Source organism: Netta rufina (genome assembly GCF_964035555.1).
Source record: "Netta rufina genome assembly, chromosome: Z".
Classification (NCBI taxonomy): Eukaryota; Metazoa; Chordata; class Aves; order Anseriformes; family Anatidae; genus Netta; species Netta rufina.
Window position 1 is genome coordinate 18,656,023 of NC_140126.1, and position 22,126 is coordinate 18,678,148.

At 36.5% G+C, this 22,126-nt stretch overlaps 1 protein-coding gene across 1 annotated transcript in view; it reads left to right on the top strand.

The window, feature by feature from the left end:
* Window positions 1-22,126, top strand: part of CWC27 (CWC27 spliceosome associated cyclophilin) — a 124,400-nt gene that overhangs the window by 9,842 nt on the left and 92,432 nt on the right. Inside the window, exons 8-10 of the mRNA XM_084305641.1 lie at window positions 244-323; window positions 2,812-2,839; window positions 9,236-9,415. Coding sequence (XP_084161767.1) covers window positions 244-323; window positions 2,812-2,839; window positions 9,236-9,415 — 288 coding nt within the window. The remainder of the gene's footprint in view (window positions 1-243; window positions 324-2,811; window positions 2,840-9,235; window positions 9,416-22,126) is intronic.

Consider the following 22,126-nt stretch of genomic DNA (forward strand, 5'->3'; position numbering starts at 1 on the left):
TTCATCTAGTTCCTGAACGTGCACTCCCTCCTCCTTCCCCTGCTCCCCATTACCAGTTGACAGAAGTAATTTTTCAAGTTGTCGAATTTGTTAGTCTTTTTTCAACATAAAATAAAAAAGAAGGTGTTTATAAATCAGAATGAGGTTTTATTATCCACTCTATTACTACCATTACCCCTTTCACCATCTATTCTCTCAAACATTGAAATTTGTAACACCTTTTTTTTTTCTTTTTTTTAACAGAGTATGAAAGGAAAAAGTAAAAGCAGTCATGATCTACTGAAGGATGATCCACATCTAAGCTCAGTTCCTGCTGTCAAAAGGTTAATACAAGATTTCCATATTCCAGAGTAGATTTAATTTCAGAATGTTAGACCTGATGAGCATCACATATACTCATTGTTTGTCTGTTACTCTAAGAAAGTAAGACTGGCAGTGCTAGATCAGACCAAATCTTCCTCTAATGCTGTTTCCAACAGCAGCCATTGGCCCAACGAAGAATAAAGTATGGCAAACATAATGTCTCCCTGAGTAGTCTTACAGCCACCAACTACTTTCAGCTCAGAGGACTGTCAGAGTTTGATATGGTTCATCTATTTAGTAATCCTTAAGTGAGTTCTCTTCAAAGTATTTATTCAGTCTCCTTTTGCAACGTTTTTTACGCTTGCACCTTCCTGTCTATTGCAGGAATAAGTACCTCCCCTTTTTGTTCTGAACCTAGCTGCTACTGGCCTCATTTGGAAAATTCTAGCTCTTAAGCAGAAGAGACAGTGAGCAGCCAGTCCCTGTATACCTCTCTTTACTACAATCCCTTCTTAGGCCATCTCTTTCCCAGCCAGAATTCTTAAAACTCACACAAATGGAAGATGTGTGAGTAGTTGTGTATCAGTGGTTATTCTTGTTACTCTTCTCTGACCTCCTTTCTGTTCTAAAATGCTTTTTAAAAATTTGTTTTTAATCTAAAGAAATTAAAAGTGAGGGTGAATAGTAAATTTATATGCTTGCATTAAGATGGTCTTTGGTTTTTCATTCTTAACTTCTGAATTGTTTTTTAAAACCTTGCTGATACATTTTCATGGAATTAGCTCAATACTCAAGTCCAAGAATTTGTTTATGATCAGTGATGTTCAGCTCAGAGCTCCTTGTCATTTATGATTCTTTTTCGACACGTGCATAGCTTTACTTTTATCTACTACTTATTTCATCTCTTATTTTGTTGTTTCATCATTCTTGTCCTTCTGAAATTGATCTGTGTCTCCTCTTGTCTTCACTATCTTGAGTAACATTGTATCATCAAAAACACAGGAACCTGGCTGCTTGCCTACTTTGTTACTGAGTTTGGTGAATAGCTGGAAGACCTACCTAGCACACTACTTTGGAAATATACTGATAGTCTTTGCTTCCAGAAGTAACTGTTTGCTGGTAACTTTTGTTTCATGTCGTTTAACCATTTATTTATTAGTGCATCTGCCATCTCAGAGCTATTTAGTTTCCTTAAAAACCTTTGGTTAGAGATTTTGTGTGGGTCCAAATATATCAGACAGCTCATGTGTGGCCCATTCAAAACTCATGAAACTAACACGCACATCACAAGTCCCAAGTAGGCCATTTTACCTCTTACTTTAGCTCCTACTTGTTCAGTACTGACATGAGAATTATATACCAGGATATATCCAAAATATTTCATACTTTTAGATTATTTTTAAAATTCTAGTCTCCTGTTAAGAAATAATTACTTCGCAGTGAAATTTCTGGATTATTTTTAAATGAATTTGATGTCATTGGTTTCAACAAGCTCATTGTTTCTTTGAGCCTGATTAATTATTTATATGTGCACACCTCAAAGCCTTGAATTTGGGGACTCTTTCAATATTCCTTCCTTTTTCTAACATAACTTATGTGACAGAATTGTAACAAATTTTGTCACAGAAAAATCTTCAAGAGTCTTTATTTGTTTGTGACAAATAACAGTGGATATGTTAGCTTTAGTATATCCATATGGATTCTTTTTTTTTTTTAATGTGCTAAACCGTGGCTTTATAACAAATAAAAATTTTGATTTTAAATTCAGCCATCCGTATAGTACAAGTAAAGCATTCCTATTATAAAGAAGGCTTTCTGAAATACAAAGCATTATTTGCAATGAAATCCTAGGAATTGATATGAGATCAAAAGCAACCATCTTAACAGTGTGTTATGATTTTTTTTTCTTCTAACAGCAATGTAGTGCAAAAGGTAGTCAGAAGACATAATGACGTACCCGCTTGTGTATTTTATCTGACACTATTCTTGTACTGTTTAAATTTTTTACTTTCACTCATAAAATACTGCACTTAGATTGTGTCCATTGATTGGTTATGTTTTGGTCCAAATTGATATCCAGGGCTATTCCACAGTATTCTATCTACTTATCTAATCACATTATTTTCTTGAACCAAAATTGTTTGACCTAAAGTTATAAAATAATCTTAATAATTATCATTATTATATTTTTTCATCAAGAAGCTAAAAACTTGGCATTTTGTCTGGATAGCTCAAGATATACTTAGTAATAGGATATATCTATTGTATTGTAGCTTGAAGTTTTCTCCTGTGTTCTTAAACATTTATATTCAGAAAGGATTATGACAAATGATAGAAAATAATATTAATTGGTACAGTTAGAATGAATGTGAAGATGATATAAATGACTAGGTTGACAAAAATTTCAAGTAGTTAAACAAAAATTTTAGTTCAAGACCTGTGTTTTTTAAATAATATCTTAATTTTGAAATACTAGAGAAGATTTAAGATTCTTTTTCATTTTTTTAGTGAAGCAGCAAATGAAGACATGAGTGAGGTAAGTAACTTTTTTTTTTTTTTTTTTTAACAAATCAGTCTTTGTAGGTTTTTTGTTTCTTTTTATTGTATGTGAATTTTATTTTCTTACGGAAACAAATGTTGCTGTTGAGGATTTTGACTGCTACATCAAGTCAGATTTTCAGCAAAAGACTGGTGGTTCATTCAGATCTGTAAGGTTTGGCCATTGTGAACATTGATGGCAGGGTGGAGATGCCTCTGCATGCCACCTGCTGGGTTTACAAACACCAGATAGTTAAGTCAGTAGATGGGGTTATGTGGAGGTTATGTACCACAGAGTGACAAACCATTAGTGAGTCCTAAAATCGCCAAGGGGGATAAGGGGGAAGAAGAGGTACAGAGGAATAAAATGAAATTTATCATAAATAATTATAAAACTAAAATCTAACCTCTGAAGAGGTTAGAAGGAGCTGGGAGTATTGGTTGGTAGTCGGCTCAATATGAGCCAGCAGTGTGCTCAGGTGGCCCAGAAGGCCAACAGCATCCTGGCTTGTATCAGAAGCAGTGTGGCCAGCAGGGCTAGGGAGGTGATCGTCCCCCTGTACTCGGCTCTGGTGAGGCCCCACCTTGAGTACTGTGTTCAGTTTTGGGCCCCTCGCTACAAGAAGGACATCGAGGTGCTTGAGCGGGTCCAGAGAAGGGCGACGAAGCTGGTGAGGGGCCTGGAGAACAAGTCCTACGAGGAGCGGCTGAAGGAGCTGGGCTTGTTCAGCCTGGAGAAGAGGAGGCTCAGGGGCGACCTTATCGCTCTCTATAGGTACCTCAAGGGAGGCTGTAGCGAGGTGGGGGTTGGCCTGTTCTCCCACGTGCCTGGTGACAGGACGAGGGGGAATGGGCTTAAGTTGAGCCAGGGGAGTTCTAGGTTAGATGTTAGGATGAACTTCTTTACTGAAAGGGTTGTGAGGCATTGGAACAGGCTGCCCAGGGAAGTGGTGGAGTCACCATCCCTGGAGGTCTTTAAAAGACGTTTAGATGTAGAGCTTAGGGATATGGTTTAGTGGGGATTGTTAGTGTTAGGTAGAGGTTGGACTCGATGATCTTGAGGTCTCTTCCAACCTAGAAATTCTGTGATTCTGTGAAGAGAAATTATGAATGAATAAAAATCCTGTTGGAAATATTTCTTCACGGAAACAAAATTTCAATATCACTAAAAATAATATTGATGAAGTGTCACTTCTGAAAGATGGGAAATTTACAAAAAGTAAGCAAGTAGTAATAAATTGGACAAGCAACCAAAAATTGAGAGTATTTTAATTTTAAAGACATTGTCATAGATGGTGCAGGATAAAATTGCTTGCTGAAGTAAGAGTTTGCCCACAGCTGTAGGTGATGGGATAACACTTTGATGGAATAACACTTTGAGTTGCTGTTGAGACATGGATGTAATATTTGACTGGGATTATAATCCCTTCTTCCCTAAACTGAATCCTCGCAAGTACTTTGCTTTTCATATCTGTCCACTGCGTAGGTCAGTACCTATCAACTGTTAGTTGGTGTACTGTGAAAAGTGAAGGACTGTGAAAGTACTGTGAAAGTGAAGGAAAGATTCAGTCTTTCCCATTCTTGCACCTGAACAAAAAGAAAATACTTCGTCATTGCGTTGTTGGTTTTTTTGTTTGGGTGGTTGGTTTTATGTGAGTTTGTGGTCCTTTGGAGACCCAGGAGTTGGACTCAATAACCTTTGTGGGTGTGTTGCAATTCAGATACTTGTGATTCTTATGATTTCCATTCTGTTTCATGTTGCCTTTTTTTACAAAGCATAGTTGAAGTACAGGTTCTTGGACTCTTATCTTCTGTAATTCCTGTTGTGCAGGAGCATTTAAGTATTTGAAGGGTTCTATGAATGTAATTAATAATTCTTCATATGTTCAAATATCTCATTGTTAAATGAGCTGTGCTTGGGGTTGAGGAATATTGAACAGGGACACCATAGGTATATTTATTTAAATTTTCATTTTTTTAGCCTAGTTAATCTGAATGCTGTTACTTATTTCATAAGAATGACATCAAGCAGGAAATAAGGAAGTTTTTTCTTTCCACAGATGCTCTCCTTAGATTTTATTTCATTTAAAGATATTACCTAGAATCTAACACTTCAGGCAATTACATGAGACTTGTAAAGTAGTACAAGTACTTTATCATTTCTTTTGGATTTATTTCTGTTAACATGTTACAGGATCACTTTCTCCTTTACATGGCTGCAACACATTGGTAGTTTTATAGTCATCCTGTGAGCAAATAATTCTTCCAGATCTCTTTACCTCCCCAAAATTACAAGTCCATAGTGTATGTGAGAAATTCTTGTTATTCTTGAAGCTCCAGACTTTGCTGTTCATGCAAATATCATCTTGTTTCTATTATTGTAGTCCTCAAGGTCATCCATCCTTTGAGAGTCAGATCCTATGTATTAACAATCCCACATTGCTGCTTTTAAGCCTCTTTTTGTGCCTAAGTCATTAATAAAAACATTATATGTAGTGTGTTCACAAGACTGATTTTTTTTTCCCTACCAGTGACTTTCTTTTGTGTCCTTTCAGTAAAAACTTGTTTTTATCTCCCTATTTGCCAGCTGGTTACTGAACAGTAAGTTTCAGGTAGTACTATGGATAGAGAGAATTTATATTCTTCTCTCCACTCCCCCAAAATCAATAATCTTCTCAAATGGCTAAATCGTATTAGATACAGTAGCTCCTAGTCATTCTGGCACAAAATCTGCCATTACATTTTTATATCCAGAGCAAACTGAAGAATGGGAGCAACTCCACTCAATTAACAACAGCAGCAAACACTAGTTCAGCTTCCGGACAAGAAGTTTAGCATTTCTTTGTCACCAAGGGAACACCATTATCCACCTGAACAGCAACTTTCCTCTGAAGTTGTCGTGTAGACTGCTCTGGGCTGGAAATCTGTTAAATTTATTAGTTGGAAATGAGACGTCAGAAGAAAGTCTAAATAAAGTCAGATGTAGTTAATGAGACAATAGAAGGACTGAAAGAGGAGGCTGGGCAAGAGAAAATAAAGGAGCCACTAGAGGGAAAGAGTTGAGGAGAGCTATATCATATATAAAACCTTATTAGAATTAAATTTGGCCTGAGATGTCAGGGGCAACAGGAAAGGACTCTATAGGTACATCAGTGATAAAAGGAAGAAGAGAGAAATTGTGGTCCCTCTCTGAAAGGCAATGGGAGACCTGGCTACCTGGGATATAGAGAAGGCTGAGGTACTCAATGATTTGTTTGCCTCAGTCTTCACCAGCAAGAGTCCTAGTCAAATAGCCTGGGCCCCAGAAGGCAAAGGCAGGGACTGGGATGATGAAGAACCTCTTGTTCTAGAAGATCAGGCTTGAGATCAGCTAAGGAACCAAAAAGTGCACAAGTGCATGGGACCTGATGAGAAACACACATGGGTCCTGAGGGAACTGGTGAATTTAATTGCTAAGCCACTGTCCATCATATATGAGAAGTGGCAGTCTGGTGAAGTTCCCACTGACTGAAAGAGGGGAAACATGACCACCATTTTTAAGAAGAGACAGGATTTGGACTCTGATCCTTGTTGGATACCTTCCAAGTCAAGATATTATATGACTTATTAGAGTGGGTCCAGAGGAGGTCCATGAGGATGATCAAAGGCCTGGAACAGCTGTCCTGTGAAGACAGGTTGAGGGCGTTGGGGTTGTTCAGCCTGGAGAAGAGATGGCTCTCAGGAGACCTTACAGCAGTGTTCCAGTACCTAAAGGGGGCACACAGGAGAGCTGAGGAGGGACTCTTTGTCAGGGAGTGTAGTGATAGGACAAGGCATAATGGCTTTAAACTAAAAGAGAGTAAGTTTAGATTAGATATTAGAAGGGAATTCTTCACAGTGATGGTGGTGAGGTCCTGGCACAGGTTGCCCAGAGAAGCTGTGGATGCCCCATCCCTGGAAGTGCTCAAGGCCAGGCGGGATGGGGCTTTGGGCAACCTGGTGTAGTGGGAGGTGTCCCTGCCCATGGCAGGGGGCTGGAACTTGGTGGTCCCTTCCAATCTAAACCATTCTATGTTTCTATTATTTTGTCAGTGTTTTTGTAAAATAAATGTGAAAAATTCTGTGCAGGTTGAGAAAAATTGAAGGTTCTGGAAGTGGTGGGTTCATCTGACTTGGACAAGTTGAATCATTTTCTATCTTACGTTTTAAACAGGTATCCATGGAACCTTCCTCACAATTTTAAATTGCTACTTAGTACTTGCAGTTAGTCTACAGTTCTCATTGTTTTTCTAGAAGTTCTCCTATCCATCTGTTTGTGTTTCAGTGGAATGTTCTTACCTAACTCCTAGCCAGATCTCCACCAGAAGTCTGTCTTTGTTCGTGGCTATTAAACACCTTGAACAAAGTCTTGTCATGTTCCTTTTCTGGATTCTGCCCCCCTGCCATTAAGGTCTGTTGTCATCCTGTCTTCCTGATAGCTTAGTGAGTAAACAAATGCTTTGGAAAGTTTATTTGTTTTCTCTGTTTGTTTGTTTTTTTTTTTAACTCCTTTTTTCCTCCACTTTCCTTCCCTATCTATATGACCATGGTCATCATGCTGTACTTGTGTGACTGACAAGTAGCACACAAAGCAAATATGTTCTCTTTAGATTGATGATACCTTCTCCCAGTGCTGACATCCTGGCTGTATCCTGGTTACAGTACAGTTCTCTTGAATACGATTTCGAAGTCTGTTCTTTCTCTATGTATGGATAAAATGACAATCACATAGCATCTTATGCAATCTCTTGCTAATTAGCACCGCTGCAAAGCATCAAGAGATGTGTGATCTAGATTTTGGGTTGGCATCCTTCTATGGAGGATGAAGTGGGCTTCCTTCTTCAAGGAAGCTTTGCTGTGCAGAGGCATCGGTTCAGTCAAGTTGCTTCTTCGTAATTGTTGATAGGAATTAGTTATTTCTCCCCTCAAATGTCTTTAAATGGAGGTGGTTTATCCCCTTTGTCTTCATCTGCTAGGTCTAGAAGCACAATACCTCTGTAGGAAATGTGGATGATTGATTCCATAGGTTTTTGCAAACTCTTTTGATCCAAGTGGCATTTGTAAATTTCCTCATTGATGGCCAGTCCAATTATCTTACAGAATCATAGAATCATTAAGATTGTAAAAGACCTCCAAGATTATCTGGTCCAACCATCCCTCTACTACCAATGTGATCCACTAAACCACATCCCTAACCACCAAATCCAAACGTTCCTTGAATAAATCCAGGGATGGTGACTCCACCACCTCCCTGGGCAACCCGTTCCAAAGCCTGACTGCTCTTTCTGAGAAGAAATGTCTCCTCATTTCCAACCTGAGCCACTCCTGGCGCCATTGAGGCCATTCCCCATTGAGGCCGACCCCCAGCTCCCCATGCCTTTCTTTCAGGTAGCTGTAGAGAGCCATAAGGTCTCCCCTGAACCTCCTCTTCTCCAGACTAAACAACCCCAGTGCCCTCAGCTGCTCCCCACAGGACTTGTGCTCCAGGCCCTTCACCAGCTTTGTAGCCCTTCTCTGGACACGCTGCAGTGCCTCCATGTCCTTTTTGTAGCGAGGAGCTTAAAAGTGACCACAGCATTTGAGGTGCAGCCTCACCAGAGCAGAGTACAGGGGGACGATCACCTCCCTGCCCCTGCTGGCTGCACTATTCCTGACACAAGCCAGGATGCTGCTGGCCTTCTTGGCCACCTGGGGACGCTGCCGGCTCATGTTCAGGTGAGCATCAATCAGCACCCCCAGGTCCTTTTCCTCTGCACAGCTTTCCAGCCACTCTGCCCCAAGCCTGTAGCGCTGCATGGTGTTGTTGTGGCTTAAGTGCAGCACCTGGCACTTAGCCAAGTTGAACCTCATCCCACTGGCCTCTGTCCATCAATGCAATCTGCCTTGTTGGATCTACATTCTTGTCTAAATTCATAATAGGATAGTAGCCTTTTAGCAGGAATCTTTAATAAGTTTTGTTTTCTTTTAATGGAAGATTAAGGAAGTGTTTAATGTATTTTCTTGATCAAGTTTTGAATCCATGAACAACAATCAGACTAATACCACCTTGCTGTGAGACTTTCTGCAGACCTATAAGGGCTTAAAGTCTAGACTATTTTAGTTTTTTAAGTGTTACATAAAGATGTGGTTTGTGTATGATTTTTTTTTTTTTATTTTTACAGCTTTGCATTTTTGTTCCCTCTGAAGCAAATGAGGAGATACTTGTTTTAAAACTTTGCTTTGAAACTTTTTTTTTAAATGGTGGGTGGTTTTTTTTGCTTGTTTGTTTTAGTAAGGGGTTATCTTTGTAAGAAGTTTCCATATTCAAAATTCTGTAATTTAAAACAAAACAAAACAAAAGCTAAAGGAGACATTTTCTAACTTTAAACCAATAAAGGAGGAAGAAGAAAATGATGAAGATGCTGATAGTGTAGAAGATGAAGCTGCTAGCAATGAGAGATTTCAAATGAAAGAACGTATTGCAAAAAAATTGAAACTTGATGCAAATGAAGCTGTTAAACCACCAGTTCAAGAGGAAGAAGCTAAGGCAGAAAAGAAAACAACCAGCCGCAGGCAAGTATCATACTTTTTTTTTTGTCTCTCCAGCTTGTTTACAGTTTTATTTTCTGTTCAATTCCAGTTTTACAGTTACAACATTGCTAGGTTAGCACTAAATTAAAATAATATCCTCTCTCAACTGTGAAAGATGAAATTGCCTGTTTTCTTATTTCTTAGTTTAATTTTTCAGTTTAAACCTTAGAGTTAAGCTACATTGCAGTTACACTACCTGAGCACTTTATTTGGGATGTTTTCTCTTTATTTTTCTCTGTGACTTATAAATTAAGAGTATTTGTATGTGTTTATCATGCTTTACTTTGTCTTTCTACATAGCTGTAATACTTGAGTTTGCAGATCCTCTATCTGTGATAATACATGGTGGTCATCCACCATTGGGACTTACATAAAGTCAAGGCTTCCTAGTCTACCATTGTTTAAGTCTGCTTTAATGCAGCAGTTGTTTTACAATGTAGCAGATTTTCAACACTGTAACTATGTTAAAAACTAAAACTGGGTTTATGAAGTTTTTAAATACTATGTTGGGCTGTTCTTAGAGGGTTGGAACATGTATATGTTTAGTAGTGTAACACTATATTCAAATAATTAAACTATCTCTAGTCAAATTACTATGTTTTTGTGGCAATATCACATAATGGCATAGGTTCTAGTCATGTAATACAACTATGCTAATTTTCAGGAACATCTGCACTGATTAGCACTCCATTTCCAGTGAGTTAACATGCCTTTTTGGAAATCTTGTATCTTGGAAATCTTGCTTCCAGAGCTTGTTTGGGAATTTTTGCATAATAGTAATTTACTAGGAACCATTACTGAGTATTTCAATAAATATGGACCTCAGAAATTACTGAACAATTTGTAGTTTTTTGCAGTCTTTGCAGTCTAAAAGTTCAATGGGTAAATTTTCTTTTTCAGTGAAACTTACTGAAGGGTGGGAGGAGGAAGCACCAAAAACATAATCAGAATTTGTACTCTAACTGTATACAGTTGTCACAAATAATTGTGTGATGAAATTACTCAGACTTTGCCTATTATGAATTCTGGGTGTGTAGTGGCTATGTTAAATTCTCTCCCAGAGCAGTTGCCTCTGAACAGAACCATCTCTTTTTCCTCTCTGCCATCTTTGAAATAGTGCTGAGTGGCTGCTTTGGAAATTGGTGATTGTACTACCTCTGCTGTAGACAGGTGATCCACAGGAAATACACTGATATCAAGCAGGATGATGGATAACTTGGATCCTCAAATGTGGTTATTAGTCCAACAGTTGACACTGATACCTAATCCCAGTGATAAATTACATAAATATTTATCTTGTGTCAATTAAAATGAATATATGTTGTTATGTGAGACAAGAATATATCGGGCAGTTTTCTGTCGCAGATCTTGTGGAAACATTGTGCTGATGCAGTTCCTGATTTCATAAAGAGGTAGTTCCTGTTTTTCATTACTGTGCCTCTGTGGTTGATTCATGCTACACTCTAACAACGTTTGTGGTGTTATCCATAATATTCCCCCGTACAGAATAAGTATAAGCTTCGCAGAGTCAATGAACTGCCCTTAATTGTGGAGTGATGTCTTAATAAATTCTGTGAAATCAGTCTTGGGAATTGTTAAATAATTAAGAATTACCTAGGCTAAGTCCTGGTGTGGTCACCATTGGATAAATAAAGATCAGTGTTAGCTGTGTCGTACAATGGAAAGGAAGGAGTGAGAAATTAAGGCATCCTCCATGGAAAGCTTTTTCTGGAAAAGGGTCTTCAAGTACATGGAAGCCAAACATTTTTAGAATAGCAAAAGAGATTGGACTCTGTACGTACATGCTACCTATGCATCAAACATGTTGACCAATCTGTTTGTTGTTTTTCAGGGATGCCTAGTAGAACCGTAAGTTTTATATATGTACCTAAGTTGTAGTAGCAAGTTCACAGTATGAGGGTGTAACACAAAGCTAGAGCATACTCTTAGGAATTTTTGTGTTATATTTTACCATATTTCAGAGACATTTGTGTAAGAATTCTGCAAGCTAGCTGTGCTTGTGGAAGGTCAGTGTGTTTTGCCTGTTTATTCTACTCTTTCAGGGCAGTTGCAGTAGTAGTATAGCCAAATGGACTGTCAAGACGCAGAAGAGGGTTTTATTGAATGAATTTTTAGCAGCTGGGAGCAATAGCCCAGAGAGACACTGTTTAGTATCACAAGTGACATCAGGTTCTAGAATCTGTTTTATTCCACATCACAGTCTGGTGTTGTCTGGCATGAAAATCAAAGGCATTGTGCTGTTTATCCACAAGGCATTATTAACGTTGAACTCTGATACGATGAGATAAAGTTTATTATTTTCATTTTCTACAAAAGTGACCTTTTTTGTAAGTGTACCAAAGGTGATTGATAATATTTTCATGGGACTTCACCACCAACAGTAGTCCAAGTGTGTGCTGATCAGAGCATACAGAAATGTATTAGGTGAGAATATATTAAAAAAAAAAAAAAATAGATCTACCATACATAACTTGAAGAGGAATGTCTAGTAACATATTAGAGGGCCAAGAAATGTGTGATATCTTGTAGATTTGTTCATCTCATCAGATATTTAAATGCTTTAATAAAATAATAGAGCTGCTAAAAATGTTTTTTTCAGAGTCATGTCTTTTAACATGCATGACTTTTTCAACAAATCTGTATTCATTTGTATCAGTCATTTCTTTCAGCACAAATCTATGTGTGAAATGAGAAGTTTGCACATCAATTTCAGAGAAATAATATGGAAATAATAGTCATAACCTCAAATTCATGGTATTGAGATCCAGGACTGCTTCTTCTAAATGCAATTGTTCTTGGAGTGCTCAGATGGTGAAGTTAATTTTAGTAATTTCAGTATACATTTGAACCTTTTGTGTATGTTTTTAAGAATAATGTGAAGACACTTTCCAATTTTGTATTTGATATGAAACGTAAGGAAAAAAGTATTTCCCACTCATTCTGACAAGCTGAGAAATTCCAAAGATCTTTTGTTTCTATTGATGGATTAAATTTAAACTTCAAAGTACAGAATGGTTGTTTACATGGAAATATATACACATAAAAGAAATGTCTGCCATCATTGCAATAGGAATAAAATTTAACATTTAAAAATTTAAAATGTTTTTAAAATGTTTACAATTTAAAATTTAAATTTAAAATGTTAGTGGCTTGAGCAGTTCAGCTGAATGCTTCAAATTAAATGGTCCTTAGTTTGGTAGTTAAAAATACAGTTTTACATTTGTTTTCATCCTGTAGGTGGAGCTCACAGGCTACACATTTCTGGTTACTAGCTTTTAAAAACTCTTTCTGCTTTTTGTTTGCAAGACACACAGTGTACTAACAGAGTGTAATTTCAGCTGCATCCCTATCACAGATGTGCTATTAAATAGCAATGTAAAGTAATTGTGTGGAATAGCTAAAATGAGAAAAGAATGCTGACTTCTTCAATAGCTGAATCACTTAAATTCAAATGTTTGTATTTTCTCTTGTGCATTTTTCTCCTGATAATCCTATAAAGTGCAGTTGAGCTAAGTAATTTCATTTTCTTTTGGTTTATAAGCCATCGTCATAAAATCAGTATCTACATATATGTCAAAGGAGTAGCAATATAGTTACTATCACATTCCTTATTTTTTCTTGTAAATAGAATACATATTGCTAGGTAAAATTAATATCATCATAGGTACAATTAAAATAATCTCATGAAACTTTAGATGTCTACTGTGCATGTAGGTAAGAAATTACTTGATTCATTGTAACATAAAACTCTAGAACACTTTTAGAAGTATAATTCCTCCGACTTGTGTTTTTTGTTTGTTTGTTTGTTTTGTTTTTTGTTTTTCCATTTGTTGCAACACCAGGATGAAATAGCTAGTTTGTTTATAGGTAACTGTACTTGGTCAAACGACTGACATCCCTATCTTCATCTTGATGTCTAGGCATAGCAGTAATAAAAATAGCAGGCAAACATGCTCAAATTCATACTAAGTCTATTTCAGACCACTCAGTACAAGTTGTTTAAAAGCAATGTAGAATATAGTTAACACATCATAACATTTTATTAGCATCTGAATAAACATTGATGCACTGAGTGTGCAATATTTAAACATTGAGTATGAACTCGCTGCAAATGCTTTTGGAATACAGACTTCAAAATAGCTTTGTCTGTGGTTCTTTACCCTTATAAAAGATATGAGCTGAAGTACAAGAAACTTCATTTGCAGTTATGCAGATTGTCTTTTATGATCTTGGTCAGTTGTATGTGCAGTTATGTTTGTAACGCATTGAAGACCGTTTTATGAACAATTTTGTTCACAGATTCTGGGGTAAAGTGAGTAGGTTTTTTTTCCTCTCTGAATGTTGTGGTCTAATATAGTCCTTTAAATACATTTATTTAATATTTTCCCCCAGAAAACAAATTTATTGATGGATGCATCCTTAGAAATGAGCTTCTGCAATTCTAGCTTTCCAAAAAAATCAGACTGTTTTGCAAGACTTCAACTGTCCGTATTTTAGTAATGTTTTGATAAAGAAGATGTTTTAGTAAGACATTTAGTAAGACTGTAATGTTCCTTCATCTCTCTGTCTCCATCATAACCAGTGGTTCCTGAATGAAGGGAGGAAGGCAGAGTTTGGAGCTTGAACATAAGAGATTTTTTATTTATTTTTTATTTTTTTTTGTGGAACTGATAGATTATATCGTGTGAGAGGCAATTCTGAAGGGCCACTGAACTCAAGAGAACTGACAGATCTTCAAATACAGCTATGGTCTGTCCTAGTACCGGGGCAGCAGGGTGGGGGGCAGTGGGGAGCAAGCTGATCGGTCAAGAGAGCAGCTAAACTTTTTGTACTGGCATGAGTCAAGAGGGAAGTCGTGACTGATACCCAGTACAAAATGGATCTATACTGGAGGTAGAAGTGAGGACAATCTACAAATGAGGAATACGGAGATAGAGGAAAGTTGTCAATGCATGCAGTGATGATTTTACAAAAACCAAAGCTCAGCTAAAGCTGAAATTGGTAAGGAAATTAAAGGGCAACTGGAAGAATTTATACCACTACATGAAAGATTAAACACAGAAAAATATAGACCTCCTTCTGAATTAGTAACAGTGCACACAGGAATGACTGAGATTACTTGATGCCGACAAGGTCTTCCAAGGTTACGTGTGTACAGGAAGGTTTCAAAATGGGAGGAACTGCTAATAGTGGTAGAGGATTGAGTCAGGAATTAGTGAGAAATCTCAACCCAAACAAGTCTATGGGATTTAGGATGCATTTGAGGCTGCTGCAACAGCCAGATGATGTCACTGTGAGGCTGCTGTCTGTAATCTTTGAAACATTGTGAAAATCCTCTGACTGGAGGATGTTAAGATACTGTGCCCGTTTTCCAAAAAGAAAAAATAGCAATAATGATCTGGTCAACCTCATCTTGGCCCTTGGGTAAAGCATAAGGCAGATTCACTTGGAAACTGTTTCTGGGCATGTGAAGGAGAAAAACACACTTTAGACAGTGAGGTTAATCTGTTTCCATATAGAACTGCTCTGTCTTCACAGTAATTACGATTTCCAATATATTAACTATTAAATAATAGCTAATATTATGTACTGCTAGCATTTTCTTAAAACAGATATCACTGTTACAACCAGGCCTTATCCAACAATACAGTTTGCCTCTTTGCTTTTCAGTTTGATACTGGGAAGTATAATATATACATTAATAGGAATGGCTGTTGAGTTCTGGAGTACAAACTTTTTTTGCAACTGACTTCAAACCTCACTGTACTTAACAAACTGCTGTTATTTTCATTCAGTAAATTCAGATGTTCTGTTAATAGCATTCTAAGCCAAGGGCGACCATTAGATAAAACACTTATCCTGTGCTGCAATTTACTGCCAGTTACCCCTGTATTGAGCTCACTGTTTGGCTACAGCTGAACAGGAAGGCATTCAGACGTAGTTTGTAGATACTGATAGTATAGTTTGGCCCATATTTGGTTGGACAGCGCAATCTGTTCCAGACACCTTACCCCTAAGAGTATTTTATACGGTTTTTTAATTTTAACTTGCCTGTGTTCAGCTTGCAACCAGTGCATTTTTTATTTTTTTTTGCTGTGTGTTTTTTCTGAAGTTCGCTACAGTGTGCCATGTTTTCTGTTTCTTCAGCTACTTCAGCTTTCTTCAGCCAGTCTTCAGATCATTTTGTGGCCTTTCTGTTCTTTCTCCAATTTTTCAACATTCTTTAAAGAGCTTTGATCAGTAATCTTGTTAGTGGCACTGGTGCTGTATGTAGAGAGCTACAACATTTTCTCACTTCTGCTCCCTGTTTATTCATACAATGATCACATCAGCCCTTCGTAACAGTATTCCACTCAGATTTTTTTAAGTTGCTAGGGTTTCCAGACTGTTTTCAGTCACTGTTCTTCAAGAACTTGTTTCACATTTTGTTCCTGCTTCCTTGACTTTAGCAATTAGTTGTTGTAGGCTTTTGTTTTAGTCTATGTTAACAAGTACAGATTAACAGGCAATCGTGATAGGATAATTTGCCATCCTGTGAGAGTTTGTGTGATTCAGTAGCTGTGGATTTGGTATGGAATTCCCTGGAGTGAATAGATACATTTCCAGTCATTTGGAACTATTGGCAGCTATTTTAAACAATAAGTCTGTAACCTAATTCTTAATCAATAAAGATGTTCTTTCATCCTATTTTTTATTGCTGACTTTTTAAATAGTTTTGTTTTGTTTCATTTTTGGTTTTTTTTGAAGGTACTGGGAAGCAAGTTTTCCTGATTTCATGTAATCAAGAGGGGTTATTTGGATTGACTCTAAAATTAGCTAGGGTTAGCAACTAGTCAGGAACTCACAATGAATTCTACTAAGAAGGTATCTGATAGCGTAACTGTTCTGACTTAATGCTCCTCTGAAACCTTTTTAGTTTTGATGAGTATGCTTTTCCTGTGGGAAAGTTTTTGTTGGATTATTTTACTATAGCTTGATTCAAGAAGAGTACGTTTTGTGTATTTAATCCGCTACCAGTCAAACAAAAAAGTGCCAATAAAATTGACATAAAATTCGTTTAAATGGTGAGCTGAGCATATGTAAAATTATTAGTTTTCATTTCATTTTTGGATACATAATGAAACTAATAGGTATAGCTACAGCTGGTTATGATACAGATAAAACCTATTGCCTTTTTATCATGACCTCCTAACTTTGGGTCCAAAGGTCTTCTGTACCTAAGACATAAAGTGACAGATTTTAGAATAATGGAAAACATCTGATAGGTTTTAAAGAAAAAAAAATATTATCATTGTTGGAACAAACTGAGATTAAAATCCGTTGCTAGATTGCTGTACTACTGAAAAGATTATTGCATGAGATTGCCTTGATGTTTGCAGAGTATCTTGTGTTCTTGCATTTTTTTATACATTATTGTGCCTTCAGGTCTTTGTTACTGTGGTGGCTGTATTTTAAATTTAATTCCATGTTCTTCAATGTTTTGAGTTTCTACATACTTACAAGTGTTAATAATACTTGTTTTTCATCCAACAGTAGAAGTTTAGTCATAAATATTTTTATTTTATTCAAAGTCATTGATTACATACTTAAAAGACGACGTTCACTTTGTGATTATTATGCTCCATCTGTGTGCATGTTCATTTAAAACTAGGAGCAATCAAGAGTCATAAACTCACAAACCAGTTTGTTTTTATAAGTTTTTGCAGTGAATTATTTTCTGCTCCACCCTAAAAGAAATGTCCAAAACTACCTTAAACTCTTAACAGATTAAATTGAGAAATTCTAATTTTATGAAAAAAAAAATAATCACGTACATAGTCCTTTTTCCAATATAGTAAATGGTGCATGTAATTAGACTATATCTTTGCTAGATAAAGAGGACTATATTTAAAATGCATTGTATTGGTTTGAAAATTGACTGGGTGATGATGATTACATAACAAATACGACAAATATATATATTTTGTGTAATATGCTGCAACAAGATGACAACTGTAGAGTTTTAATGATTTTCATATGAATTCTTTGTATTTTGTGTAGCTTGTGTTTCAAATAGGACAGTTAGGAGAAATAGGAGAACTGTATAACAAAATAGGAGAGCTATAACATGCTTTTGGGGGTAAAAGACATGTATATTTATATTTTATGACAAAAATATATGTAACTTTTCTTCTGAATACTAATAATTTGCTCTTCTATGCATCCTTGTATTAAGATGTATTGTGTGCTGTACCTTTGCAAAACTATGGTAAACATAAAACTTCCACTGTGTGAAATCCAGCATTCCTTACCCTGCTCTCCAAGTTCTCATGTAAGGTATAGTATATAATCAGGAAACAATTTATTTTTTTTTAATTTTTCTGGGTACTTACCCAGAGTTTACTAGCAAATTCCCAGAGCTCCACCTGCTAGAGTTCTGTATACTGAGAGGCCATCCTTACATCCACAAGCTCATGTGGTTTGCAAGAGAACATAACAGAGAACAGAAAAGTGAAGAAAAGTGTTATGGGAGAATCATTTATAATGATTTTTTCTGTTAGACATCAAAGATGTTATGTTTTGTCTACTACAGTCTCACCTCCTTTAATGTTGACTTGTACCATAATATGGTGACAGAAAATGTCACAGATTATCATCTGGAAAACAGAATTTATGGACTACCCAAGGGAATTTACGGACTACCCAAGGGAATTTTGCTCTTCAGAACTGTGTCATACTATTTGTTGAGTAGAGTGTAACTCCTATTTAATAATCTATAAAATTCTAACTGATATTTCTGGAAAAGTGCAGAAATTGAACTTCAAGTTGAACTTCACTGCAGTGCTGAACTTCAAGGTATCATGGAAGTACCAAATCCTCCTTACTAGTAGTAGTCTTGCTCAAGTGGAAAATATTAGTGTTTGTCATAAATCCTAAACTTTAGAGACTTTTATTATACTAAAAAACTTGGAAGTGTACTGAGTGTTCTGCTGTTTGTTCATCCGTAGTTGATATATTTGGATTCCTATGTTCTGTTCTTTCACTCTTGGTGTGAGATGTTATTTCAAAAGCTCTTTGGAGATGCAGTACTTCTTTGACGAAAAGCACCACGTAAATGAAGCATGCTGATGAATCTTCTACTTGGAAAATCAACAGTGATGTAAAGCTGTGTGGTTTTAGGCTTTTGGTGCTTTGTTGTTGTTTAGTTTTGTTGTTGGTTTTTGCTTTTGTTGTTTTCAGCTTTACATTGGTAAAGATTCCACTTTCAGAAATACAAACCAGTATGGCGGTATTTCAGTTTCCCTGTTGTTGTGTATCTTGATTAACCTGTGTCCTGACAGAATTTCATTAGGTTAGTCATTTGCCTTAAATACAGCAGATTTTGGTGTTTGTCATATAAATCCGTTAGAAGGAACTAATTCAAGCAAGTGAACTTGGCTGTGGGAGATCCAGCAAGGACATAGGAGATCATAACTTCTATGCTATGTTTATAGTATCTACACATATTTTTATTATATGTGAGGTAAGTTACTCCATTAACTGGCTTCACAGCAGAATATTACAAAAAGCTGCTGCCACATGTCAAAATCAATGTATTTTCCTGTTTTGCTTCATAAATGTAGATACATGTACATACAGTCCTTGCCACACAATCTCAAATTCAGCTCAAGCTCATAATTGTGACATGCTTTGGGTGGGACCTCTACCTTTGGAGAATTTAGACTTTATGTCAGAAATGACTTAAAATAATGGCCTATGAAAAACAGGCCAATGTATTGTACTGGTTCTGATTTATGCATGCCTACTGTGGCTTTGCAGGTGGAAATGTTTTGAATCCTGAATTCTGTAAGCCTGTGTTACCTGAGAGAACATTACCACAGCTATAGTAAGCAGATGTGTGAGGTGGAACTACCTGCTATAAAAGGGAAGACTTCCTTTTTGCTTCCCCACCGTGGCATTGCAAAGAAGGACAGACACATATTGACAGAAATTTGGTGTCTAGCCTAATAAGATAGTAAGGGTGGTGTTGGTGTTATTATGTTATTATGACTTTCATGAAAGAATCTGAAAGGGAAATGTATTTCCATGTATTCTTTTAAATCAGTGCAGTTCTTTTCCAGTTCCATGGTTGAGAGTGTCTGATTAATGTGGTGGCTGTTTTAAGCTTCTGCCTCTTGAAAAATACAAACATAGAAACTTTCACATAACTAGTATTTGTAATATATAAACCGCAGAGTGTTTTGGTATCTGTTTGTCAAGGTGTTTTTATAAGTTAGATACCTGGAAAAGGCAAGATAGATATTTTTATGATTCATTGTTTGATCTTGGCTATGGATGATGTTAAGTTAGCAAAACATATGCACAAAAATTCTCTTCGGAATTTAGAGGAGAAAAAAAGTTTAATCCTATATACACGTATTTTCAGGATTGTCTGAAAGAAGGGGAAATGGTTTCTGAATCTTGTGTCCTACCAGCATCCTAATTTTGTATTGATACCCTACACAGATTCACCTGCAGGCCACGTAATACCTTACAGTCATGCTTGTCTGATGTTTGTTGTCTACATGCCTGATGTTTGTTTTGATACACATCCACGTTAGTGTGTGATTGGTATGGCTTGTGTGGCTTACCATGGCAGATAAATTCAATGTAGGTTGAAATATATGTAGCCATGAAATATAGATTGAAATTGGTAATTTCTAAATAGCCATTTATCCACAGTCATACGGAAATTACTCAGTTCTGCAAATGCTTATGTGACTCAAATTGTACCAGTGAAAATACTCATGTAAGTAAAAGTTCATACAAATAAGCCTGAGAACCACTGAAATTCCTTTGGACTGGAATTTGACAATCATCATGTGGTATGAAGGATAAAGGAGAGGGAAGAATATTTTGGGTAAAGTGACAGATCAAATCCTTACCCTTGGGACTCAGTAACTTTTCTTTTTCCTAAGGCTGTCTCAAGAGATTATTGCCTTCCTTTCCTGTCCCCTGGGCCACTTGTTCTTGTCATTTTTTCCTCAATTAGAGCATTACAGTTACTTAAGGAGTTCCTTGTAATACAGTCTCTGATTCAGTTCTGGTGAAACATCAGAAAAGTCAGCTACAGAGGCAGGGCCAGAAGTCAGCTATCAAAGTTGAGAGACTTTTAAGCAAGTTTTAATGCTCTAGAAAGCGTTCATGACCTTATACCCAAGGCTCACTGTATAAATATATTGGCATCAGTATTAAGAAAGAATCAGAGACTGCATCTTGTTGAGATTAGAACTTCAAATGCTACTTGCTTTGTTGCTTTCTTTATATCATCCTTACCACATACTTTATTTGCCATGTTTAAATCTTATCCATTCTATTTAAAACCATTGATCAATTACTTTTTTGCTGATGAGATCCTCTTTTTAATTACTTCAGAAAAGTCTCTTCTTTGGGTTGAAAGGAAAGGGACCTTAAAGGACCCATTCCAATCCCCCGGCCCTGGGCAGGGACACCTCCCACCAGACAAAGTTGCCCAAAGCCCCAAGCACTTCCAGGGATGGGGCATTCACAGCTTCTGTGGGCAACCTGTGCCAGTGCCTCACTGCCCTAATAGTAAAGAATTTCTTCCTTACATCTAATGTAAATCTACCCTTTCATAGTTTAAAGTCATTATTCCTTGTCCTATCACTATGTAATTGAAGGAATGATCTTCTTCTCCTTTGATAAAAATCAGTCCTTAAGGTTTCTGTAAGTTTAAGAATCTGGTGTGTTCCTTTTCATTTGCATTTTTATGTTTTGTTGAAGAAATTCAGTATTTCAGTAATGTATGATTGACATACAGGAGAGAAAGGTTACTTCATAATTGGTTTTAGAAATACTTTATTTTTCTGAGTAAGACCATACACTTAATGCTAAGGATAGCATTATTCATTTATTATTTTCAGAATAATATAGATTTTTCTGTATTCTTTACCGTAATAACATTCATTTTAAACAAAAAAATAATCCCAGACATGCTCTTTGTAGAGTTAATGATTGGCAGTAACTTTAAAGCTGTCTATACTATATTAAACACAAACTCAGATTGTTTGGGCACAAAACCCAGAATCCCAGCACTGAGATTTTTCTTGGCTAAGCATCAAAGCGTGTTAATAGGTATAGTGTTAGCCTGGGACAAAGACTGGATTGTTACTGTGGTATATTTCATCCTGCTGCTACTTGGCAAGAGTCAGTGTATTTTTAGGTGAAGTTTGTGTGTGCGTTTGTCTAGTCACCTGGAAAAAAGGATGCGTAGATGACCCGTGAAAATGCAGTTAGCATGATGGAAGGTGAGAATGTGTAATCCTTATTATACAGTGAATTGTTAGCACTATATCATGGGCAAGATATCATTTCAAAGCACTGGAGTGCTCTCAATTGTTTAGCTGAACATGTGATTTTTTTTTTTCTTTTCTTTCTTTTTTTTTTTTTTTTGTAACATAACAAGAGGGATTTAACAGTGGTATAGCTATGTACTTTTTAATTGCTAAATGTTCATGCTCCATTTCCTTTCTTTGTCTCAACAGAGTTGAGAAGCATGGGAAGAGACATTTTGAGGGTTTTGTTTCTAATACAGAATACATTTTTTGGTAAATATGATCAGTACATCTTAAAGTTATACTGCAGTGAAGGATGACTATAGTATGTTAAAAGGTTTTCTTGATTCTTCACATCTGCT